The sequence below is a fragment of the Jaculus jaculus genome, chromosome 1 (genome assembly GCF_020740685.1).
Source record: "Jaculus jaculus isolate mJacJac1 chromosome 1, mJacJac1.mat.Y.cur, whole genome shotgun sequence".
NCBI classification, from domain to species: Eukaryota; Metazoa; Chordata; class Mammalia; order Rodentia; family Dipodidae; genus Jaculus; species Jaculus jaculus.
In genome coordinates this window covers 6,731,073-6,753,848 of record NC_059102.1, presented here as the reverse complement: position 1 = coordinate 6,753,848, position 22,776 = coordinate 6,731,073, and the positions used below count along the sequence as shown (strand labels likewise).

Sequence of the window (22,776 nt, the reverse complement as noted above, 5' to 3'; positions counted from 1 at the left end):
ATAGAATCAGCATTCACACTGTAAAAGATGGCATTGGGCATAGCAGAGAAATACTCAAGCAATACATGATTTAAACAGTCAAACACCAAACTGTGTAGCTCGAAGTCCAACAAGTCTAGTTAGTGACAAATCTCCCAGTCCAACCAGCAACAAGTCTTTGGCATTCCAGTTCTGCCACTCCAGCTAGGCTACACACAGTCCTGGAAAACTTCATCGGGGTCAGCAGCTTTCCTTAGCAGCCATCTTGTGGTCCCAGCATCTCCACTGGGTCTCCACTGCAAGCCACGTTCATCCTCATGGCCCCATGGGGTCTCCATTCAGGCATCCAGCAAACCCACTTCACACTGCCCATGGCCATTTCCAAACACAAGACTGTGTTGCAATCTCAATGACCCTCTCTTTCCTGCATTTTTTATACCCCTGGTGTAGCCCTGCCCAGCACAGCTCCTGCACAGATAGCTCATGATGCTGGGCCACTACGTCCTGACCAGCTCCATCCATATAAGCCAAATGGAAAGCAAGGGAGGTGTTCCCTTGAGGACTTTCTGCCGTATTCCAGTGTGCCTGGGCAGTTTTCTGCTTGCTGTTTGACAGGGCTGCAGCAGGCTCCCTCTGACATCATTGATACTCAGTTTGATCTGCCCTCTCTGTCTATTGCCAAGGGTGTGAGTCTTTATACAGTGATAGGATGGCCTTGCAAATTTGTTTTCTGGATCTAGGCCATTCTCTTTGTGTATTATTATCATTTCATTCATGTCTTTGATTAATTTGTTTAAAGAATTCCCCCAAAGTGTGCTGAATGGATATGAAAAGAGTGAGGTTATTAATATGAGTGACAAGCATAGGTATTTGGGAAGTTTGGGAGAATAATTTAAACCGGGCGTCCTGTGCGTTCAGGACTGCTGCACTCTGCATTTGCTTAGCTGCGCTCCCCACTGAACATGCGGGACCCCGTGGTAGGACGGGCTGCGGGCCAGCCTCAGGGCAGAGACCACACCACTAATGATGCTTGGCTGAGCGAGGCCGGCTTTCTTCACCTGTGTTCAGCCACCCACGGAGCTTTTTACTGTGACTGTCAGTGAGATTGTTCGTCCTAGGTCATGCCATAATGACAGCTGCTCTTGTGAGTGTCTTGATGACAGCCTGGCCCATGCTGGCCTAGACTTATCAAGAAATCCTGTCAGTATTTGAGCAGGCCACTGGTATGAGCACGAAGCGTATCAGTAAGCCACAGTGGGGGCTGGAGAGATGGCTCAGGGGTCAAGATGCTTACCTGCCAAGCCTTAGCCATCTGAATTTGATTCCCCAGCGCCCACATAAAGCCAGATGAACAAAGTGGCACATGCGTCTGGAGTTTGTTTACAGCGGCTGGAGGTCCTGGCGTGCCCTTTCTCTTTGCTTGTTTTTCTTCTCTCTACCTCTCTCTGCTTATAAATAAATAAATAAATTTTTAACAAAAACAGCCACAGTGAGTTCTTATCTCATAAAAATTGGCACTGGGCTAGAGCGATGGCTTAGCAGTTAAGGTGCTTTCCTGAAAAGCCAAAAGATCCATGTTCGATTCCCTAGTAACTCAGATACACATGGTGGCTCACCTTTGCAGTGGCTAGAGGCCCTGGTGTGCCCATTCTCTCTATCTGCCTCTTTCATCATCTTTCTCTCTCTTAAATAAATAAATGTTTTAAGAAGTTGCATTGGAGGAGTTTGGGTAATGTGCATTCTCCTTGGAGGTTGTCATATAGTTTGTGTAACTTCTAGGTTCTGGGGAGTTGTCCTGTACAGAACACTACCACCTAAAGTTACACTACGTATCTGACCTGTTCTTTGATGACAGGAGGCATCGAGTACTATCCTTTTGAACAAGCAGTCATAGTTTATGAGCTGGTACCAGGTAGAAAGGGTACAAGTTTGAGCAGAAGTAAAAATTGCTTATCATAAGCTGTGCGGTGGTGGCTCACGCCTTTAATCCCAGCACTCTGGAGGCAGAGGTAGGAGGATCACCGTGAGTTCAAGACCACCCTGAGACTACATAGTAAATTCCAGGTCAGCCTGAGCTCAAAAAACAAAAACAAAACAAAATATAAAAACAAAAAAGCTTATTTTCTCTATCTGCCTCTTTTTTTTCTGTCAATAAATAAATAAATAAAATAGTCTCAAATAAAAAATCAATATGAAAAAATTGCTTATCAGCCACTATTGCCTTCATCATTTAAAAATCACACATGTTCAACATAATTAAAAAAAAAAAAAACTATCCCATTACAGAATGTGAAACACTGTATAAGCAATGCTGTGACAAGCTAGCACCAGCCTCAATTTGCTTCTTTAAAATTCAGACGTTTCTCATTTCTACAGTTTACATGAGTAAAACTCATTTTATGAATTCGGGCAATTCTTGCCTCTCTTGTAACCACTGCCCAAGAAAGGTGCAGGTAGCACATTGCCGCTCCCCACAAAGAGCGCCGTGCCCCGTGAGTGCGGGCTTCTTTCTCGGAGCACACACTTTCTCTTTCGTCATCACAGTGCTGTTTACCTGCTCCTGGGCTCCAGCGCAGCAGCATCGTGGGCTCTGGACTCTTTCTTCAACACTGTGCTTCTGAGTTTCGCCCATGTTGCTGTAGGTCATTTGATTAGTGTCTATCATTGCTTGAGAGGTAATTGGCCAGCAGGGCTGTTTTATCGTTCTACATTGCAGAGTCGGGGCATATAGATTTCTGCTGTTCTGAACAAGGCTGCTACAGGTGCCAGTTGCAGGTGTTTTACAGACACGGGCTTCGGTTCTCTGGCAGAAATACCTGGGACCAGAATGGCTGTATCAGAGACTCACACACTGTTTGTGAAATGGCTGTGTGTGTGTGTGCATCTCCACCGGCAGTTTACAAACATCCCACTTGTGTTCCATCAGTATATAACCTTGCATGACTTTAAGTTTTGGTCATTGTCATGGAGACCCACTGATGTCTTTGAGATCTTCATTTATAATTACCTGGTGGCTAATGATAATTAGCACCTAGTTTTTTTTTTTTTAATTTATTTTGATACAGAGAGAGAGATTGAGGGAGAGAGAATGGGCATGCCAAGGCCTTCAACCACTGCAAACAAACTCCACATGCAGGTGCCTCTTTGTGCCCATGTGTTACAGTGCCCACTTGCATCCTTGTGCGTCCTGGGACACACAATGGGACCTGGAGATTCGAACACGAGTTCTTAGGCTTCCCTGTTAATGACCTTAAGCCATCACTCCAACTCCACCTAGGTTTCTATCTGTGATAGTCAAATGTGAAATATGAAACTCTGCCTTTTTCCCCCCTTGCATGTCTTTTTAATAGTCAGATATCATTTAATAATCAGCTACTTTTTCATAAATTAAAGAAGGAACGAGAGAATAGATATGGGCACATCAGGGCTTCTTGCTACGCAAACAAATTCCAGATGCATGCGCCACTTTGTGCATGTGGCTTTATATGAGTACTAGGGAGTTCCATCTGGGTGGTTAGGCTTTGTAGGAGGGTGCCTGTAACCTCTGAGCCATCGCTCCAGCCCCGATGTGCAAATATTTTAAGTTATTAAGGATGCTCTCCTGTGCAGCCATGTGAGAGGATTAACTAGTTCTCCTCTGCACCCTTGTGTGTGGATTCACTAGTTCTCTGTGCATCCTTGTGTGTGGATTCACTAGTCTTCAGTACATCCTTGTGTGTGGATTCACTGTATCTCCTGTGCATCCTTGGCTTCCTTTTCTTGCAGTGAAATCTGTCTCCCGGAGAGGCTGGGAAAATGAAGTTTGGTAACAAATTTACCTTGCTTTGGTCCATCTCCTGGAGTCAGCAACGTTCTTAAATGCTCAGACTCAGCATCCTTGAGAGTCATTTTGTCATTTTGTTTGTTCTGTTATATATGAATATACTTATATTCAGTAGTGAAAAGGAGAGTAAAATAACTTGTGAATGAATGGCTATGTTAGTTAAGAACCCAGATGGAATTTTCAGACCTTATAACTGACCTGTGTTTCCACTGTGACTAGGAAGCTGACCAAGGTCCTGAGGACTTATGTGGACAACGCTGAGAAGCCGGGGGTCAGTGAGCAGCTGCACAAGGCCATGAAAGCGCTGGAGTTTGTCTTCAAGTTCATCGTGCGCTCACGGATCCTGTTCAATCAGTAGGTGCCTCCCCACCCCGTCCTCGCTTCTCTCATGTGCCCGATGCCCGATTGCTTCTTTTCTTTCCCTTTGCCTCGTCCCCTTCCCTTCCTCCTCTGTCCTTTCTCAGCCTTCTTAGCATGATGAAGGGCTGGGGTGGGCTTGCTCATGCCAACCCTGGGCCTTAGGCCAGTCCAGTGCAGACTCTAAGGAGAGAGGTTGGTAACATGCGCCCATTAGCCACCCACTGTTTTTGATGCTTCCCACACCGTGCTGGGCACCCATTGTGGGCTTGGCACAGCTTTTTCATATGTCATCATATAGCAAAAAGCCTCCAAAGAACAAACAGAACGAAACAAGGCAAAGCCGAGATCCACTTACACCGCCCCCTTGGAAGACGGCCCTCCTCTTTCCTTGAAGCAGAATGGTTCATTTCTGGAGATCTCTGTGCCGTTTTGGTTGGAACGCCACTCAGGTCCTATACTCAGTGACATGTTTCCTGTTAGCTGGGTCAACTCAGGAATCTGAACTTGAAAGCATGTTGGGTTATTTATGACTGCCTTATTTTAGACTTTTTTTTTTTTTTTTTTTTTTTTTGATGTGTGGTCTCGCTGTATCCTAGGATGGACCTGGAATTCATTTACTATGCAGTCTCAGGCTGGCCTCGATCTCATAGAGGTTCTCCTCCCATGTGCTGGGAGCAAAGATGTGTACCACCATGCCCAGCGATAATTTTAATATTTTATATATTAGTGTTTATATCAACTGTTGTGATACGAAGATAAAAACCACTTTATGGTATCCCCATGATATTTCATGGTGAGAAAGGAGATGTGGAAAGTGGATAGTTTTGGTGTTGGGTATTACAGTGGACTTCCTCTGCTTATTTTTAGGGGTGACTATTTTGTGGGTGCCTGACTAATCAGTGTTGTAATGGTTTGGCTCTTCTAGATTGGTATTCTTCCTGGGTTCAGCTGGGTTTCATCAGTCCGTTTCCTCTCAGCCAGAGAACACATGCTCCCCTTGAACAGGACAGTGTTTGGAAGGTGTTCAGAGGGGAGACGGGTAAGAAGACTAGTGTTAACCATGTCCGCATCTTCCTCTTTCATCTAGGGTTTATTTTCACCTCTTTGAAGGAGCTGTGTTTGGAGGTACAGCGAAGAAAGGGAAAGAACTGAGAGTGCAACCTTAGGTCTACTGTAGTAGAAACAGAAACATTGGACAGACTGCATAGACCAGTGACAGCCGCAAAGCAGGTGGTTAACCCCTGTGACCTGGGCTCACAACCCTTGTGCTGCCAGCCTCAGAACTGAGTGAGCCTGTGTTTAGTGTGGGCTCCCCTTGTTACGTCAGCATCTCTTCCAGCCTCAGAACTGAGTGAGCCTGGGTTTAGTGTGGGCTCCCCTTGTTACGTCAGCATCTCTTCCAGCCTCAGAACTGAGTGAGCCTGTGTTTAGTGTGGGCTCCCCTTGTTACGTCAGCATCTCTTCCAGTCTCAGAACTGAGTGAGCCTGTGTTTAGTGTGGGCTCCCCTTGTTACGTCAGCATCTCTTCCAGCCTCAGAACTGAGTGAGCTTGTGTTTAGTGTGGGCTCCCCTTGTTACGTCAGCATCCCTTCCAGCCTCAGAACTGAGTGAGCTTGTGTTTAGTGTGGGCTCCCCTTGTTACGTCAGCATCTCTTCCAGCCTCAGAACTGAGTGAGCCTGGGTTTAGTGTGGGCTCCCCTTGTTACGTCAGCATCTCTTCCAGCCTCAGAACTGAGTGAGCCTGTGTTTAGTGTGGGCTCCCCTTGTTACGTCAGCATCTCTTCCAGCCTCAGAACTGAGTGAGCCTGGGTTTAGTGTGGGCTCCCCTTGTTACGTCAGCATCTCTTCCAGCCTCAGAACTGAGTGAGCCTGTGTTTAGTGTGGGCTCCCCTTGTTACGTCAGCATCCCTTCCAGCCTCAGAACTGAGTGAGCCTGGGTTTAGTGTGGGCTCCCCTTGTTACGTCAGCATCCCTTCCAGCCTCAGAACTGAGTGAGCCTGTGTTTAGTGTGGGCTCCCCTTGTTACGTCAGCATCTCTTCCAGTCTCAGAACTGAGTGAGCCTGGGTTTAGTGTGGGCTCCCCTTGTTACGTCAGCATCCCTTCCAGCCTCAGAACTGAGTGAGCCTGTGTTTAGTGTGGGCTCCCCTTGTTACGTCAGCATCTCTTCCAGCCTCAGAACTGAGTGAGCCTGCGTTTAGTGTGGGCTCCCCTTGTTACGTCAGCATCTCTTCCAGCCTCAGAACTGAGTGAGCCTGGGTTTAGTGTGGGCTCCCCTTGTTACGTCAGCATCTCTTCCAGCCTCAGAACTGAGTGAGCTTGTGTTTAGTGTGGGCTCCCCTTGTTACGTCAGCATCTCTTCCAGCCTCAGAACTGAGTGAGCCTGCGTTTAGTGTGGGCTCCCCTTGTTACGTCAGCATCTCTTCCAGCCTCAGAACTGAGTGAGCCTGTGTTTAGTGTGGGCTCCCCTTGTTACGTCAGCATCTCTTCCAGACTCAGAACTGAGTGAGCTTGTGTTTAGTGTGGGCTCCCCTTGTTACGTCAGCATCCCTTCCAGCCTCAGAACTGAGTGAGCCTGTGTTTAGTGTGGGCTCCCCTTGTTACGTCAGCATCTCTTCCAGCCTCAGAACTGAGTGAGCCTGTGTTTAGTGTGGGCTCCCCTTGTTACGTCAGCATCTCTTCCAGCCTCAGAACTGAGTGAGCTTGTGTTTAGTGTGGGCTCCCCTTGTTACGTCAGCATCTCTTCCAGCCTCAGAACTGAGTGAGCCTGGGTTTAGTGTGGGCTCCCCTTGTTACGTCAGCATCTCTTCCAGCCTCAGAACTGAGTGAGCTTGTGTTTAGTGTGGGCTCCCCTTGTTACGTCAGCATCTCTTCCAGCCTCAGAACTGTGTGAGCTTGTGTTTAGTGTGGGCTCCCCTTGTTACGTCAGCATCTCTTCCAGCCTCAGAACTGAGTGAGCTTGTGTTTAGTGTGGGCTCCCCTTGTTACGTCAGCATCCCTTCCAGCCTCAGAACTGAGTGAGCCTGTGTTTAGTGTGGGCTCCCCTTGTTACGTCAGCATCTCTTCCAGTCTCAGAACTGAGTGAGCCTGTGTTTAGTGTGGGCTCCCCTTGTTACGTCAGCATCTCTTCCAGCCTCAGAACTGAGTGAGCTTGTGTTTAGTGTGGGCGCCCCTTGTTACGTCAGCATCTCTTCCAGCCTCAGAACTGAGTGAGCCTGTGTTTAGTGTGGGCGCCCCTTGTTACGTCAGCATCTCTTCCAGCCTCAGAACTGAGTGAGCTTGTGTTTAGTGTGGGCTCCCCTTGTTACGTCAGCATCTCTTCCAGCCTCAGAACTGAGTGAGCTTGTGTTTAGTGTGGGCTCCCCTTGTTACGTCAGCATCTCTTCCAGCCTCAGAACTGAGTGAGCCTGTGTTTAGTGTGGGCGCCCCTTGTTACGTCAGCATCTCTTCCAGCCTCAGAACTGAGTGAGCTTGTGTTTAGTGTGGGCGCCCCTTGTTACGTCAGCATCTCTTCCAGCCTCAGAACTGAGTGAGCTTGTGTTTAGTGTGGGCGCCCCTTGTTACGTCAGCATCTCTTCCAGCCTCAGAACTGAGTGAGCTTGTGTTTAGTGTGGGCTCCCCTTGTTACGTCAGCATCCCTTCCAGCCTCAGAACTGAGTGAGCCTGGGTTTAGTGTGGGCTCCCCTTGTTACGTCAGCATCTCTTCCAGCCTCAGAACTGAGTGAGCCTGTGTTTAGTGTGGGCTCCCCTTGTTACGTCAGCATCTCTTCCAGTCTCAGAACTGAGTGAGCCTGTGTTTAGTGTGGGCTCCCCTTGTTACGTCAGCATCTCTTCCAGCCTCAGAACTGAGTGAGCTTGTGTTTAGTGTGGGCGCCCCTTGTTACGTCAGCATCTCTTCCAGCCTCAGAACTGAGTGAGCCTGTGTTTAGTGTGGGCGCCCCTTGTTACGTCAGCATCTCTTCCAGCCTCAGAACTGAGTGAGCTTGTGTTTAGTGTGGGCTCCCCTTGTTACGTCAGCATCTCTTCCAGCCTCAGAACTGAGTGAGCTTGTGTTTAGTGTGGGCTCCCCTTGTTACGTCAGCATCTCTTCCAGCCTCAGAACTGAGTGAGCCTGTGTTTAGTGTGGGCGCCCCTTGTTACGTCAGCATCCCTTCCAGCCTCAGAACTGAGTGAGCCTGGGTTTAGTGTGGGCTCCCCTTGTTACGTCAGCATCTCTTCCAGTCTCAGAACTGAGTGAGCCTGTGTTTAGTGTGGGCTCCCCTTGTTACGTCAGCATCTCTTCCAGCCTCAGAACTGAGTGAGCCTGGGTTTAGTGTGGGCTCCCCTTGTTACGTCAGCATCTCTTCCAGCCTCAGAACTGAGTGAGCCTGTGTTTAGTGTGGGCTCCCCTTGTTACGTCAGCATCCCTTCCAGCCTCAGAACTGAGTGAGCTTGTGTTTAGTGTGGGCTCCCCTTGTTACGTCAGCATCTCTTCCAGTCTCAGAACTGAGTGAGCCTGTGTTTAGTGTGGGCTCCCCTTGTTACGTCAGCATCCCTTCCAGCCTCAGAACTGAGTGAGCTTGTGTTTAGTGTGGGCTCCCCTTGTTACGTCAGCATCCCTTCCAGCCTCAGAACTGAGTGAGCCTGTGTTTAGTGTGGGCTCCCCTTGTTACGTCAGCATCTCTTCCAGCCTCAGAACTGAGTGAGCCTGTGTTTAGTGTGGGCTCCCCTTGTTACGTCAGCATCTCTTCCAGCCTCAGAACTGAGTGAGCCTGGGTTTAGTGTGGGCTCCCCTTGTTACGTCAGCATCTCTTCCAGCCTCAGAACTGAGTGAGCTTGTGTTTAGTGTGGGCTCCCCTTGTTACGTCAGCATCCCTTCCAGCCTCAGAACTGAGTGAGCCTGTGTTTAGTGTGGGCTCCCCTTGTTACGTCAGCATCTCTTCCAGCCTCAGAACTGAGTGAGCCTGTGTTTAGTGTGGGCTCCCCTTGTTACGTCAGCATCTCTGCCAGCCTCAGAACTGAGTGAGCCTGTGTTTAGTGTGGGCTCCCCTTGTTACGTCAGCATCTCTTCCAGCCTCAGAACTGAGTGAGCTTGTGTTTAGTGTGGGCTCCCCTTGTTACGTCAGCATCTCTTCCAGTCTCAGAACTGAGTGAGCCTGTGTTTAGTGTGGGCTCCCCTTGTTACGTCAGCATCCCTTCCAGCCTCAGAACTGAGTGAGCTTGTGTTTAGTGTGGGCTCCCCTTGTTACGTCAGCATCTCTTCCAGCCTCAGAACTGAGTGAGCTTGTGTTTAGTGTGGGCTCCCCTTGTTACGTCAGCATCTCTTCCAGCCTCAGAACTGAGTGAGCCTGGGTTTAGTGTGGGCTCCCCTTGTTACGTCAGCATCTCTTCCAGCCTCAGAACTGAGTGAGCCTGTGTTTAGTGTGGGCTCCCCTTGTTACGTCAGCATCTCTTCCAGCCTCAGAACTGAGTGAGCCTGGGTTTAGTGTGGGCTCCCCTTGTTACGTCAGCATCTCTTCCAGCCTCAGAACTGAGTGAGCCTGTGTTTAGTGTGGGCTCCCCTTGTTACGTCAGCATCCCTTCCAGCCTCAGAACTGAGTGAGCCTGGGTTTAGTGTGGGCTCTCCTTGTTACGTCAGCATCCCTTCCAGCCTCAGAACTGAGTGAGCCTGGGTTTAGTGTGGGCTCCCCTTGTTACGTCAGCATCTCTTCCAGTCTCAGAACTGAGTGAGCCTGGGTTTAGTGTGGGCTCCCCTTGTTACGTCAGCATCCCTTCCAGCCTCAGAACTGAGTGAGCCTGTGTTTAGTGTGGGCTCCCCTTGTTACGTCAGCATCTCTTCCAGCCTCAGAACTGAGTGAGCCTGCGTTTAGTGTGGGCTCCCCTTGTTACGTCAGCATCTCTTCCAGCCTCAGAACTGAGTGAGCCTGGGTTTAGTGTGGGCTCCCCTTGTTACGTCAGCATCTCTTCCAGCCTCAGAACTGAGTGAGCTTGTGTTTAGTGTGGGCTCCCCTTGTTACGTCAGCATCTCTTCCAGCCTCAGAACTGAGTGAGCCTGCGTTTAGTGTGGGCTCCCCTTGTTACGTCAGCATCTCTTCCAGCCTCAGAACTGAGTGAGCCTGGGTTTAGTGTGGGCTCCCCTTGTTACGTCAGCATCTCTTCCAGCCTCAGAACTGAGTGAGCCTGGGTTTAGTGTGGGCTCCCCTTGTTACGTCAGCATCTCTTCCAGCCTCAGAACTGAGTGAGCTTGTGTTTAGTGTGGGCTCCCCTTGTTACGTCAGCATCTCTTCCAGCCTCAGAACTGTGTGAGCTTGTGTTTAGTGTGGGCTCCCCTTGTTACGTCAGCATCTCTTCCAGCCTCAGAACTGAGTGAGCTTGTGTTTAGTGTGGGCTCCCCTTGTTACGTCAGTATCCCTTCCAGCCTCAGAACAGAGTGAGCCTGTGTTTAGTGTGGGCTCCCCTTGTTACGTCAGCATCTCTTCCAGCCTCAGAACTGAGTGAGCCTGTGTTTAGTGTGGGCTCCCCTTGTTACGTCAGCATCTCTTCCAGTCTCAGAACTGAGTGAGCCTGTGTTTAGTGTGGGCTCCCCTTGTTACGTCAGCATCTCTTCCAGCCTCAGAACTGAGTGAGCTTGTGTTTAGTGTGGGCTCCCCTTGTTACGTCAGCATCTCTTCCAGCCTCAGAACTGAGTGAGCCTGTGTTTAGTGTGGGCGCCCCTTGTTACGTCAGCATCCCTTCCAGTCTCAGAACTGAGTGAGCCTGGGTTTAGTGTGGGCTCCCCTTGTTACGTCAGCATCTCTTCCAGCCTCAGAACTGAGTGAGCTTGTGTTTAGTGTGGGCTCCCCTTGTTACGTCAGCATCTCTTCCAGCCTCAGAACTGAGTGAGCCTGTGTTTAGTGTGGGCGCCCCTTGTTACGTCAGCATCCCTTCCAGCCTCAGAACTGAGTGAGCCTGGGTTTAGTGTGGGCTCCCCTTGTTACGTCAGCATCTCTTCCAGCCTCAGAACTGAGTGAGCCTGTGTTTAGTGTGGGCTCCCCTTGTTACGTCAGCATCTCTTCCAGTCTCAGAACTGAGTGAGCCTGTGTTTAGTGTGGGATCCCCTTGTTACGTCAGCATCTCTTCCAGCCTCAGAACTGAGTGAGCCTGTGTTTAGTGTGGGCTCCCCTTGTTACGTCAGCATCTCTTCCAGCCTCAGAACTGAGTGAGCCTGGGTTTAGTGTGGGCTCCCCTTGTTACGTCAGCATCTCTTCCAGCCTCAGAACTGAGTGAGCCTGTGTTTAGTGTGGGCTCCCCTTGTTACGTCAGCATCTCTTCCAGTCTCAGAACTGAGTGAGCCTGTGTTTAGTGTGGGCTCCCCTTGTTACGTCAGCATCCCTTCCAGCCTCAGAACTGAGTGAGCCTGTGTTTAGTGTGGGCTCCCCTTGTTACGTCAGCATCTCTTCCAGCCTCAGAACTGAGTGAGCTTGTGTTTAGTGTGGGCTCCCCTTGTTACGTCAGCATCTCTTCCAGACTCAGAACTGAGTGAGCTTGTGTTTAGTGTGGGCTCCCCTTGTTACGTCAGCATCTCTTCCAGTCTCAGAACTGAGTGAGCTTGTGTTTAGTGTGGGCTCCCCTTGTTACGTCAGCATCTCTTCCAGCCTCAGAACTGAGTGAGCCTGTGTTTAGTGTGGGCTCCCCTTGTTACGTCAGCATCTCTTCCAGTCTCAGAACTGAGTGAGCCTGTGTTTAGTGTGGGCTCCCCTTGTTACGTCAGCATCCCTTCCAGCCTCAGAACTGAGTGAGCCTGTGTTTAGTGTGGGCTCCCCTTGTTACGTCAGCATCTCTTCCAGCCTCAGAACTGAGTGAGCCTGGGTTTAGTGTGGGCTCCCCTTGTTACGTCAGCATCTCTTCCAGCCTCAGAACTGAGTGAGCTTGTGTTTAGTGTGGGCTCCCCTTGTTACGTCAGCATCCCTTCCAGCCTCAGAACTGAGTGAGCCTGTGTTTAGTGTGGGCTCCCCTTGTTACGTCAGCATCTCTTCCAGCCTCAGAACTGAGTGAGCCTGTGTTTAGTGTGGGCTCCCCTTGTTACGTCAGCATCTCTTCCAGCCTCAGAACTGAGTGAGCTTGTGTTTAGTGTGGGCTCCCCTTGTTACGTCAGCATCTCTTCCAGACTCAGAACTGAGTGAGCTTGTGTTTAGTGTGGGCTCCCCTTGTTACGTCAGCATCCCTTCCAGCCTCAGAACTGAGTGAGCCTGGGTTTAGTGTGGGCTCCCCTTGTTACGTCAGCATCCCTTCCAGCCTCAGAACTGAGTGAGCCTGGGTTTAGTGTGGGCTCCCCTTGTTACGTCAGCATCTCTTCCAGCCTCAGAACTGAGTGAGCCTGTGTTTAGTGTGGGCGCCCCTTGTTACGTCAGCATCCCTTCCAGCCTCAGAACTGAGTGAGCCTGGGTTTAGTGTGGGCTCCCCTTGTTACGTCAGCATCCCTTCCAGCCTCAGAACTGAGTGAGCCTGTGTTTAGTGTGGGCGCCCCTTGTTACGTCAGCATCCCTTCCAGCCTCAGAACTGAGTGAGCCTGGGTTTAGTGTGGGCTCCCCTTGTTACGTCAGCATCTCTTCCAGCCTCAGAACTGAGTGAGCCTGGGTTTAGTGTGGGCTCCCCTTGTTACGTCAGCATCTCTTCCAGCCTCAGAACTGAGTGAGCCTGGGTTTAGTGTGGGCTCCCCTTGTTACGTCAGCATCTCTTCCAGCCTCAGAACTGAGTGAGCTTGTGTTTAGTGTGGGCTCCCCTTGTTACGTCAGCATCCCTTCCAGCCTCAGAACTGAGTGAGCCTGGGTTTAGTGTGGGCTCCCCTTGTTACGTCAGCATCCCTTCCAGCCTCAGAACTGAGTGAGCTTGTGTTTAGTGTGGGCTCCCCTTGTTACGTCAGCATCTCTTCCAGTCTCAGAACTGAGTGAGCCTGGGTTTAGTGTGGGCTCCCCTTGTTACGTCAGCATCTCTTCCAGCCTCAGAACTGAGTGAGCTTGTGTTTAGTGTGGGCGCCCCTTGTTACGTCAGCATCCCTTCCAGTCTCAGAACTGAGTGAGCCTGGGTTTAGTGTGGGCTCCCCTTGTTACGTCAGCATCTCTTCCAGCCTCAGAACTGAGTGAGCCTGGGTTTAGTGTGGGCTCCCCTTGTTACGTCAGCATCTCTTCCAGCCTCAGAACTGAGTGAGCTTGTGTTTAGTGTGGGCGCCCCTTGTTACGTCAGCATCCCTTCCAGTCTCAGAACTGAGTGAGCCTGGGTTTAGTGTGGGCTCCCCTTGTTACGTCAGCATCTCTTCCAGCCTCAGAACTGAGTGAGCCTGGGTTTAGTGTGGGCTCCCCTTGTTACGTCAGCATCTCTTCCAGACTCAGAACTGAGTGAGCTTGTGTTTAGTGTGGGCTCCCCTTGTTACGTCAGCATCCCTTCCAGTCTCAGAACTGAGTGAGCCTGGGTTTAGTGTGGGCTCCCCTTGTTACGTCAGCATCTCTTCCAGACTCAGAACTGAGTGAGCTTGTGTTTAGTGTGGGCTCCCCTTGTTACGTCAGCATCCCTTCCAGTCTCAGAACTGAGTGAGCCTGGGTTTAGTGTGGGCTCCCCTTGTTACGTCAGCATCTCTTCCAGACTCAGAACTGAGTGAGCTTGTGTTTAGTGTGGGCTCCCCTTGTTACGTCAGCATCCCTTCCAGCCTCAGAACTGAGTGAGCCTGTGTTTAGTGTGGGCTCCCCTTGTTACGTCAGCATCTCTTCCAGCCTCAGAACTGAGTGAGCCTGGGTTTAGTGTGGGCTCCCCTTGTTACGTCAGCATCTCTTCCAGCCTCAGAACTGAGTGAGCTTGTGTTTAGTGTGGGCTCCCCTTGTTACGTCAGCATCCCTTCCAGCCTCAGAACTGAGTGAGCCTGTGTTTAGTGTGGGCTCCCCTTGTTACGTCAGCATCCCTTCCAGCCTCAGAACTGAGTGAGCCTGGGTTTAGTGTGGGCTCCCCTTGTTACGTCAGCATCTCTTCCAGCCTCAGAACTGAGTGAGCCTGTGTTTAGTGTGGGCTCCCCTTGTTACGTCAGCATCTCTTCCAGCCTCAGAACTGAGTGAGCCTGGGTTTAGTGTGGGCTCCCCTTGTTACGTCAGCATCTCTTCCAGCCTCAGAACTGAGTGAGCCTGTGTTTAGTGTGGGCTCCCCTTGTTACGTCAGCATCTCTTCCAGCCTCAGAACTGAGTGAGCCTGTGTTTAGTGTGGGCTCCCCTTGTTACGTCAGCATCTCTTCCAGCCTCAGAACTGAGTGAGCCTGTGTTTAGTGTGGGCTCCCCTTGTTACGTCAGCATCTCTTCCAGCCTCAGAACTGAGTGAGCTTGTGTTTAGTGTGGGCTCCCCTTGTTACGTCAGCATCCCTTCCAGCCTCAGAACTGAGTGAGCCTGTGTTTAGTGTGGGCTCCCCTTGTTACGTCAGCATCTCTTCCAGCCTCAGAACTGAGTGAGCCTGTGTTTAGTGTGGGCTCCCCTTGTTACGTCAGCATCTCTTCCAGCCTCAGAACTGAGTGAGCTTGTGTTTAGTGTGGGCTCCCCTTGTTACGTCAGCATCTCTTCCAGACTCAGAACTGAGTGAGCTTGTGTTTAGTGTGGGCTCCCCTTGTTACGTCAGCATCTCTTCCAGCCTCAGAACTGAGTGAGCCTGGGTTTAGTGTGGGCGCCCCTTGTTACGTCAGCATCCCTTCCAGCCTCAGAACTGAGTGAGCCTGGGTTTAGTGTGGGCTCCCCTTGTTACGTCAGCATCCCTTCCAGCCTCAGAACTGAGTGAGCCTGTGTTTAGTGTGGGCTCCCCTTGTTACGTCAGCATCTCTTCCAGCCTCAGAACTGAGTGAGCCTGGGTTTAGTGTGGGCTCCCCTTGTTACATCAGCATCTCTTCCAGCCTCAGAACTGAGTGAGCCTGTGTTTAGTGTGGGCTCCCCTTGTTACGTCAGCATCTCTTCCAGCCTCAGAACTGTGTGAGCTTGTGTTTAGTGTGGGCTCCCCTGGGTAAGTCAGCTGTCTCTATACTTCCAAGTTGGAGAGCATCAGACTTTTGTTCTTCAGGAACAATCTTTTTATTTTGGTTGTTAGAGAAAGATGTGACCCTTTATGTGGACAAAATGTTTCCTTTTTCCTAAGGGAGCCATGAGTGGTGTTCTTGCTATTAGATGAGAAAGAAAACTGGGGAAGCTAGGCTACATTTTCACATATTTTGTCTGGTTTTCTTTTTTGTTGTTTATTTGAGAGAGTGAATGAAAGAGAGAGAGAGAGAGAGAGGGAGAGAATGGGTGTGCCATGGGTCTCAACTGCTGCAAACAAACTCCAGCTGTGTGCCCCCTTGTGTGCATGTGTAACATTGCACACTCACGTCACTTGTGTCTGGCTTACATGGGATCTGGAGACCCAAACGTGAGTTCTTAGGCCTTGCAGAAAAGCACCTTAATCGCTAAGCCTCCAGCCCTTTTATCTGGTTTTCTTTCAGTCATGCTAGTTCTGTGACAATAAGATTGGCTTTGTCTGTCTTGGATTTGTAGTTCCCCCTTTATTTTTCCATCCCATTACATCTAGAGGATGAATTAGAAACAAGGCAATAGTCAGGGGGTGTTGTGTGGTGTGAAAACTATAAATCTTTTCTAATTCATGGACCATGTGATGTCGAGTGGGATGTGAAAATGTGTGTCTCCTCTCCAAATATGTGGAGGATCTCCTCATCCTGCAGAGATTCCTAATGAAGGAAAACATGTAGTAATGACCATTGAATTTTGGTTGTCATAGCAAATAGTGGAGCTTTCACACAACAAAGACTGAGGCCACAGGTGGACCAGTAATGATTTCTCTGCCTCTCTCTTTAGCCTCTGTCATGTGTAGAATACAAATTAAGTATTTTAGGTAATTTAGATCCATGAGCCATTAGTTTGGTGAGCTGTGACCAGCCTTACAGTAATGAGAAATATAACTGGCTTCAGTATGATTACCTTACAGTGGTGAGGAATATGACCAGCTTCAGTTTGATTTGCCTTGCAGTGGTGAGACATGTGATTGGCTGTGTGAGACATTACAAACCAGCTTAGGTGACTCCATCAGACAAGGTTCATATCTTTGTTTGTTTTCCTCATACAACCAGGAGCCCAGAGGCAGAATGCAGATGCCATTTACTTGCTACATAGTATTCACATCTTCTCAACTCCTTTTGTCTTTGCCTCATCATCAGAGACTCCCTTTTTCTTGTGATCCTAAGATAGTTTCCCCAGCTACTGGCATCATGTCTTCAATTTGGTGGTGGAGACCAGGTGAAAGGGACACAGCTATGCCATTTCTTTAAAATTCAATGTGCTGTTTTCTTATATATGTAGCTAGGCAGTGTGAGGTCTTGGATATCAAGGCCAATTTCTGTCTGGACAGTAAGGAGTGGTGCCCTTTCTTTGGCTCTTACGTTCTTTCCACCACCTCTTCTGCAATGTACCCTGAGCCTTGGAGGGTGTGTGCAAGATGTTTCAGTGCTGGACACTCCTCCATCCTTTCTTCTCAGCACTATGTTGCTTTTTGAGTCATCCCAGTGGTCATCGCCATCTGAAAAGAGAAGCTTCTCTAACCAGAAGTGAGATTAACATCAATATATGAACATTAAGTTTAGTGCTTTCAGGGTAATTTGGTGAGAAAAATATATATATTTATCAAGACAAGAGCAGGCTTTTTACCCCTAAGGCCATGACCTCTCCTGCCACAGGCTTTTGATCAGGTTTTCAGTACCAGGCACGTATTCCCTCCCATAGAGTGGCCCTCGGTCCAATTAGAGAGCAGTTGGTTTCTACAGAGCAGATATGCCACTGTTGTGCTTGTTCAGTCATTTGGCCTGTCTAGCCAAACTTGAGGTTTCCAGTGCCCACTGTTTTCACCGCTGATGACTTCTGTGTGCCATAAGACTGCATACAGTGTAGATTTTTCCAGCTTTCAGTTGGCTGGTCTATAGGGAGGAGGTTTTCTGCTCAGCACCAGCTTGATTTCTCAGTGACTTTGCTGCTCGGGCTTAGTGTGCTTTTGTCTCATTGGCAGAACTATGTTACGTCGTCACTCCAGCAGCAAGAGAGGTGGGAAAGGAGCTGTAGCCAAGTGTATTGAAACTTTTGAAAGAATCAGAGTTCTGCAATGAATATACCTGGAATAAACAGTTACTGTTCTCCTTCTCATCTTCTAATCCAGAAGGCACTAAATCTTCCCTAACTCAATTTAGGCATTGAATTATTTTAAGTATGTTCAACATAGCATTGGATTCTGTTTGTAGGTTAGTCTTCTGTCACCAGTATCCCTTGGTTTCAAATCACTGAGGCTCTGGGTAACCCAACAGATGGTTGGTCAGTGGGAGAAATACTGTTGAGCCTTGTCTGTGACTAGGAAGTAGTGTGTTAAGAGCAAAGGAACGCCTTCTTTCTGCTGCTGGGCACAGACCACGGGGCCTCAGACTGTCTTTCTGTCAGCTGTGTCCCAGTGAGAGCCAGCCCTATCCAAAGCTGAGTCTTTTTGATGCAGTAACTTGCTTGTCAAAAGTGCCAGCACTGGCCTGGGCACACACTGAGCACCCTCAGCCTCTACCAGGTGGTGAGGCGTCGCTGCTTCTCACGGTGTGCTTGACCTCGTCTGGGCTCGTGCTCCTCACTCCTCCCCGTTTCCTCTCGTCTTTTCCCTTCCTTCCCCACTTTGAGCCCTGTCTGTATTCCAGACTCCAGGAGTTTCGTGCCTTTGTTTCCCCTGTGGCTGTTTCCTGAGTGTGGATTTTGAGTGGAGGGAAGGCACACATCCATCGTGTGGACATGATAAATATGTCAACGTGTATCGAGGGCTAAAGTGTTGAGGCATTTTAGTGTCTCCGATTTCAGGGGAGGAACAAAGTGCATGATTTCACCGTCGTGGGCAGTGCTCGCTGAGAATTCCAGCTGCCTTCGCTGGCCGCAGGCTCCCGTTCTTCCATCAAAGCCTCCCAGTGCCTTCAGGCCGTCGATGGCAAGCCCGTAACGTTTGCGTTCTGAATAAGCTACTCCAATGAGCAGCAGTCCAGTGTCCACATAGATGTCTGCAGTGCTTGACTGTAACAAGCTCTAAGCAGGCCTCATGTGGGGTGTTTTGAGAGGTGGCAGGTAAACAAACCAGGGTTCTCATTTTCTTACCTGCAATACACTCATTACCTTGAGAGAAAGCAGTTGTGCTCACAGCGTGAACTGACAAGTATGTTTTTCTTTTTGCAGTTGGAGCAAACTTTGGAGGTTTGTTCTTTTCCTTCTTTCATAATGGTCACCTGCATTTTCATACAATGTAGCTGCTGTGTTCCATTCTGGGATAAGTGACAGTAATTATTCTTCCAAAGAACAAAGAGGTAGACCTTGGAAGATGAAGATATTGACGCTCATCTGTGTCATCTTCCCGTCTCTTTTGCTGTGTCATTCCCTACTTTCTGTTCTGGTTAGAAAGCTCATTTGGCCTCCAAATGAGAACAGTAGTTTGGGAACTCTGGCTCCAAGATGCTTGGTTTGTAGGATTCCACTGAAAGCCTCCTGGCAGCCGGGGCGCTTCTGCCGGGTCTGTCTGCTCTCCGTGTGGGTGGGCAGCGGTAACGGGGACGCCAGCACGCGGTGTGTGCGGCCTCACACTGCTGAAGCAGCCACTCCGTCTACTTAACGTCTGGCCTCTCAGCCACGTTCCCTGGGCTGTGCAGAGTTTTTGCCTGTCACCTGGTGTTAGCTTTGTGAATAATTAGTTATTGATCATGAATAAGTTATGCCTATCTGTCTTTTTGCTCTCATTCCCTGGGTCACAAAATAGAACACAGTTAATAGACAAAGAGCCTGTCATCATTCATTGTTAATGAATTCTTATTGAAATTAGAGTAAGGGATGAGGAGGTCTTACCCATCAATTTATTTATGGATAAGTGTCTGGATTCATTCTACCTGTCCCTTCCTTCACCTCAAAGTAGGTCAAATGAGTGACTCTCGCTGGTTTATTTGATAAAACCAAAACATAAAGTTTTAGAGAGACTTTCCCAATGATCTTATGTTATAGAAATATGCTTTAGAGAAACCTCCGTGCACTGCTGAGCACTCCTGTGTCCTAAACGTACTGGCTGCCAACAGAGACACTGCTTATTAAAGCTTCACAATCAAGAACTGTTCTTTGTAGAATTTCAGAAGCACTAAAGTCTCATTAATTATGCTTTACTGGTTTTTCAACAGTTATAGGCCTACAGGTTTATAATTATTGTCTATATTATAGACTTATGTCTTAATCAAGATCAACATTTTTCTTTAGATTTTGGATAGTGTTTACATGGGATTTCATTTTGAATTACTGTACACTTATACGTAAGATTTGTCTTTTCAAACTTGTTAAATTCTTCTTTGAAGCAAGCTCTTGCTGTGTAGCCCATGCTGTCCCAGCACTCAGTATGTGCCTTAGACTGGCCTTGAGCTCATGATGGGCCTATTTTCTCAGCCTTCAAAGTTCTGAGACTAGAGAGGCGAGCCTTTAAGCCTAATTTAGGATCTATTTTTATGAGCGGTATATAGCTTTCAAAAATCACATCCATTCTGACAGTGCTTTTATTGAGCACTTCATTTATTTACATATAAAGTTATTAGATAATGCATTGTATTGTTCAACTTAAGTAATAAAAAATCCCCAGAGAGTCTCAAAAGAAAGTGCTGCCTCTGAAGAATAGCACTACAAGGAGAAGAGCAGGCGTTGCAGTGGACACAGCGCCCGCTTCACTGGCCACGGAGACAGGGTGTGGCGGGGGGTTCAGAGGATGGAATGAGGGCTTCTGCAGGACTAGATAAGAGCACCCTCAGGCTGAGGCTGCAGAGACAGTGGCTGGGCAAATGTCCTGGCAGAAGTAAAAGGCTTTGCTGGTTTCTGAACCCACCTGAAGGTCTGGTATATAAAGAGCAGTAGATTCTCATTTTACATCAGCATATTAAGGTTCAGTTTTTACAAAATTCTACAAATGATTTCTTATACTTGATCACACATAAATTTCCTTGTAAAAGATTTGTTCCTCACAAACCTTCTACATCATTCTCAGATCTCCGGTGACATGTTTAATTTTATTTCCATTTCTTTCTTTTCATTTTGGAACAATGCAGCCATTCTACTTTTGAGCAAGAATTCTACTTTTGGGCAAGAATATCATTTATAAAATAAAACCCTCTCATCTGAACAAAGTTCTTTCTGATCTTAAAAACCATATGTCTTCATGCTCATGATCTTCGCTCCCTACCTACTTTCTCATTCCATGTTTGCCTTTTCTTCCTTAACTTGATATTTTGAAATAGTCTTTTAAAATTCTCTGAATTTAGACAAGTTGTCTTTTCTCAATTAAAGGAGATATTTTGTATTATGTTTTTCTTTTTCAAAATATACTTTTTAGAGCCAGGCGTGGTGGTGCACACCTTGAATCCCAGCACTTGGGAGGCAGAGGTAGGAGGATCACCATGAATTCAAGGCCACCCTGAGACTACATAGTGAATTCCAGGTCAGCCTGGGCTAGAGTGAGACCCTACCTCGAAAAACTATATATATGCACTTTTTTTTCTTGCCATATAGAATCACATATCAAATTTTAAGCTCCTAAACAATAGGCCCGTGTAGTGAAGTCCAACAGGAGATCAGAGGTGCCTGTGCTGACCGTGTAAGTGGACGCAGGTATACATTGTGTTTCTTACAGAGTTAAGCCAAAATGATCTTAAATTTGTATTTAGCAATTCTATTTTTATTATATTTAGCACTTTTTATTTTTAGTATTTTAACTTAGGAATGATTTCAATATTTTTCACCTTTATATAACTTAAAGACTTTATTTTATAACACTTTTTTTTTTTTCGAGGTAGGGTCTCACTCTACCTCAGGCTGACCTGGAATTCACTATGGAGTCTCAGGGTGACCTCAAACTCACAGTGATCCTCCTACTTCTAACTCAAAGGTTCTGGGATTAAAGGTGTGCGCCACCACCCCCTGCTTGACATTTATTTTTAAACCTCACACTCACCTTCCTTTGTGCTAGGCTACATGTGGAACTCAAGATCTTAGGTAAGCTTAGTCAACATTTTTAGTTATTTCCTGGTCAAACACAAATCCTGAAAAGTAAATTGCTATGCTTAATAACCAGGAAACAGTGAATGTTGAGATGCCCCCCTTTTTTGCATTTCTTGAGACAGAATTATAATCTATTTTCAACACCCAGCAGAAATAGATATAAACCAGCTTGGCCACGAAATCCAGGCAAAACTGCTAATCATGTTGTTTGTCTTTATTTAGTTTTGGGTTTTTTGAGGTCCAGTTTCACTTTAGCACAGGCTGACCTAGAATTCACCATATAGTCACAAGATGGCCTCAAACTCATGGTGATCCTCTTACCTCTGTCTCCCGAGTGCTGGGATTAAAGGCTTGTGCCACCATGCCTGGCAGATGTCTTTAATTTTTATTTTGTCAAAAAGAATTCATGGGCAAATAACATAGTAAAACAAATTTACTCATTTATAAAATGTAGTTGAGTTCTAATACTGGTGACAGAGTGTAGCAAGTTAAGGGTACTGGGCTATACACCTAAGATTGAAGGCTGTCAGGTGCCTTGGGCTAGAGGCCTATTCAGGTGAAACTGTTCAAGAATCAGAATTGAGGCTGGAGAGATGGCTTAGCGGTTAAGTGCTTGCCTGTGAAGCCTAAGGACCCAGGTTCGAGGCTTGATTCCCCAGGAACCACGTTAGCCAGATGCACAAGGGGGCGCACACATCTGGAATTCGTCTGCAGTGGCTGGAGGCCCTGGCGCGCCCACTCTCTCTCTTTCTCTCTCTCTGCCTCTTCGTCTGTCGCTCTCAAATAAGTAAATAAAAATAAACCAAAAAAAAAAATTAAAAAAAAGAAAGAATCAGAATTGAAAGCCTTGAGTTGTGGTCCAGGACTTTAACCCCAGCAGAGGAAGCAGTGGTAGGAGGATCACTGTGAGTTTGAAGCCAGCCTGGAACTACAGAGTGAATTCTAGGTCAGCCTGGGCTAGAATGAGACCCTCCCTCAGAAAAACAAGAAACAACAAAAAAGCAGAAACAGGATTGGCTGTCAAAATGACCTCTCATCTTGATCTTTTTCCTGCGATCTTAAATGAACATAGGAGGGGCTCGTGTTCATGTGTTTACACTTTAGCTAGGACTGGCTGAAAAAAACAAATTTCCAATTTCCCATGAATAACAAAATTATCTTAATAAGAGAAGCCAGGTCCACAAACTGACTATAAGCAGGGGAGGAAGAAAAGGGAAGTAAAACAGAAAGGCCTGTACATGCTAACTCACTGCTGAGATTAAAAATCATCTTAACAGGGCTGGAGAGATGGCTTAGCAGTTAAGCGCTTGCCTCTGAAGCCTAAGGACCCAGGTTCGAGGCTCAATTCCCGAGGACCCACGTTAGCCAGATGCACAAGGGGGTGCATGTGTCTGGAGTTCGTTTGCAGTGGCTGGAGGCCCTGGCATGCCCATTCTCTCTATCTGCCTCTTTCTGTCTGCCTGTTGCTCTCATATAATTAAAATAAAAATGAACAAAAATAATTAAAAAATCATCTTAACAGTATTCTCAGGAAAGTTCTTAAGTTTTTTATTTAAAA

General features: G+C 47.8%; 1 protein-coding gene across 3 annotated transcripts in view; it reads left to right on the top strand.

The window, feature by feature from the left end:
• The window catches only part of Dock1 (dedicator of cytokinesis 1), a 561,057-nt gene that overhangs the window by 125,795 nt on the left and 412,486 nt on the right, over positions 1–22,776 (top strand). For all 3 annotated transcript variants that reach the window (XM_045145312.1, XM_045145301.1, XM_045145308.1), the window contains exon 22: positions 4,022–4,156. In XM_045145312.1, coding sequence (XP_045001247.1) covers positions 4,022–4,156 — 135 coding nt within the window. The remainder of the gene's footprint in view (positions 1–4,021; positions 4,157–22,776) is intronic.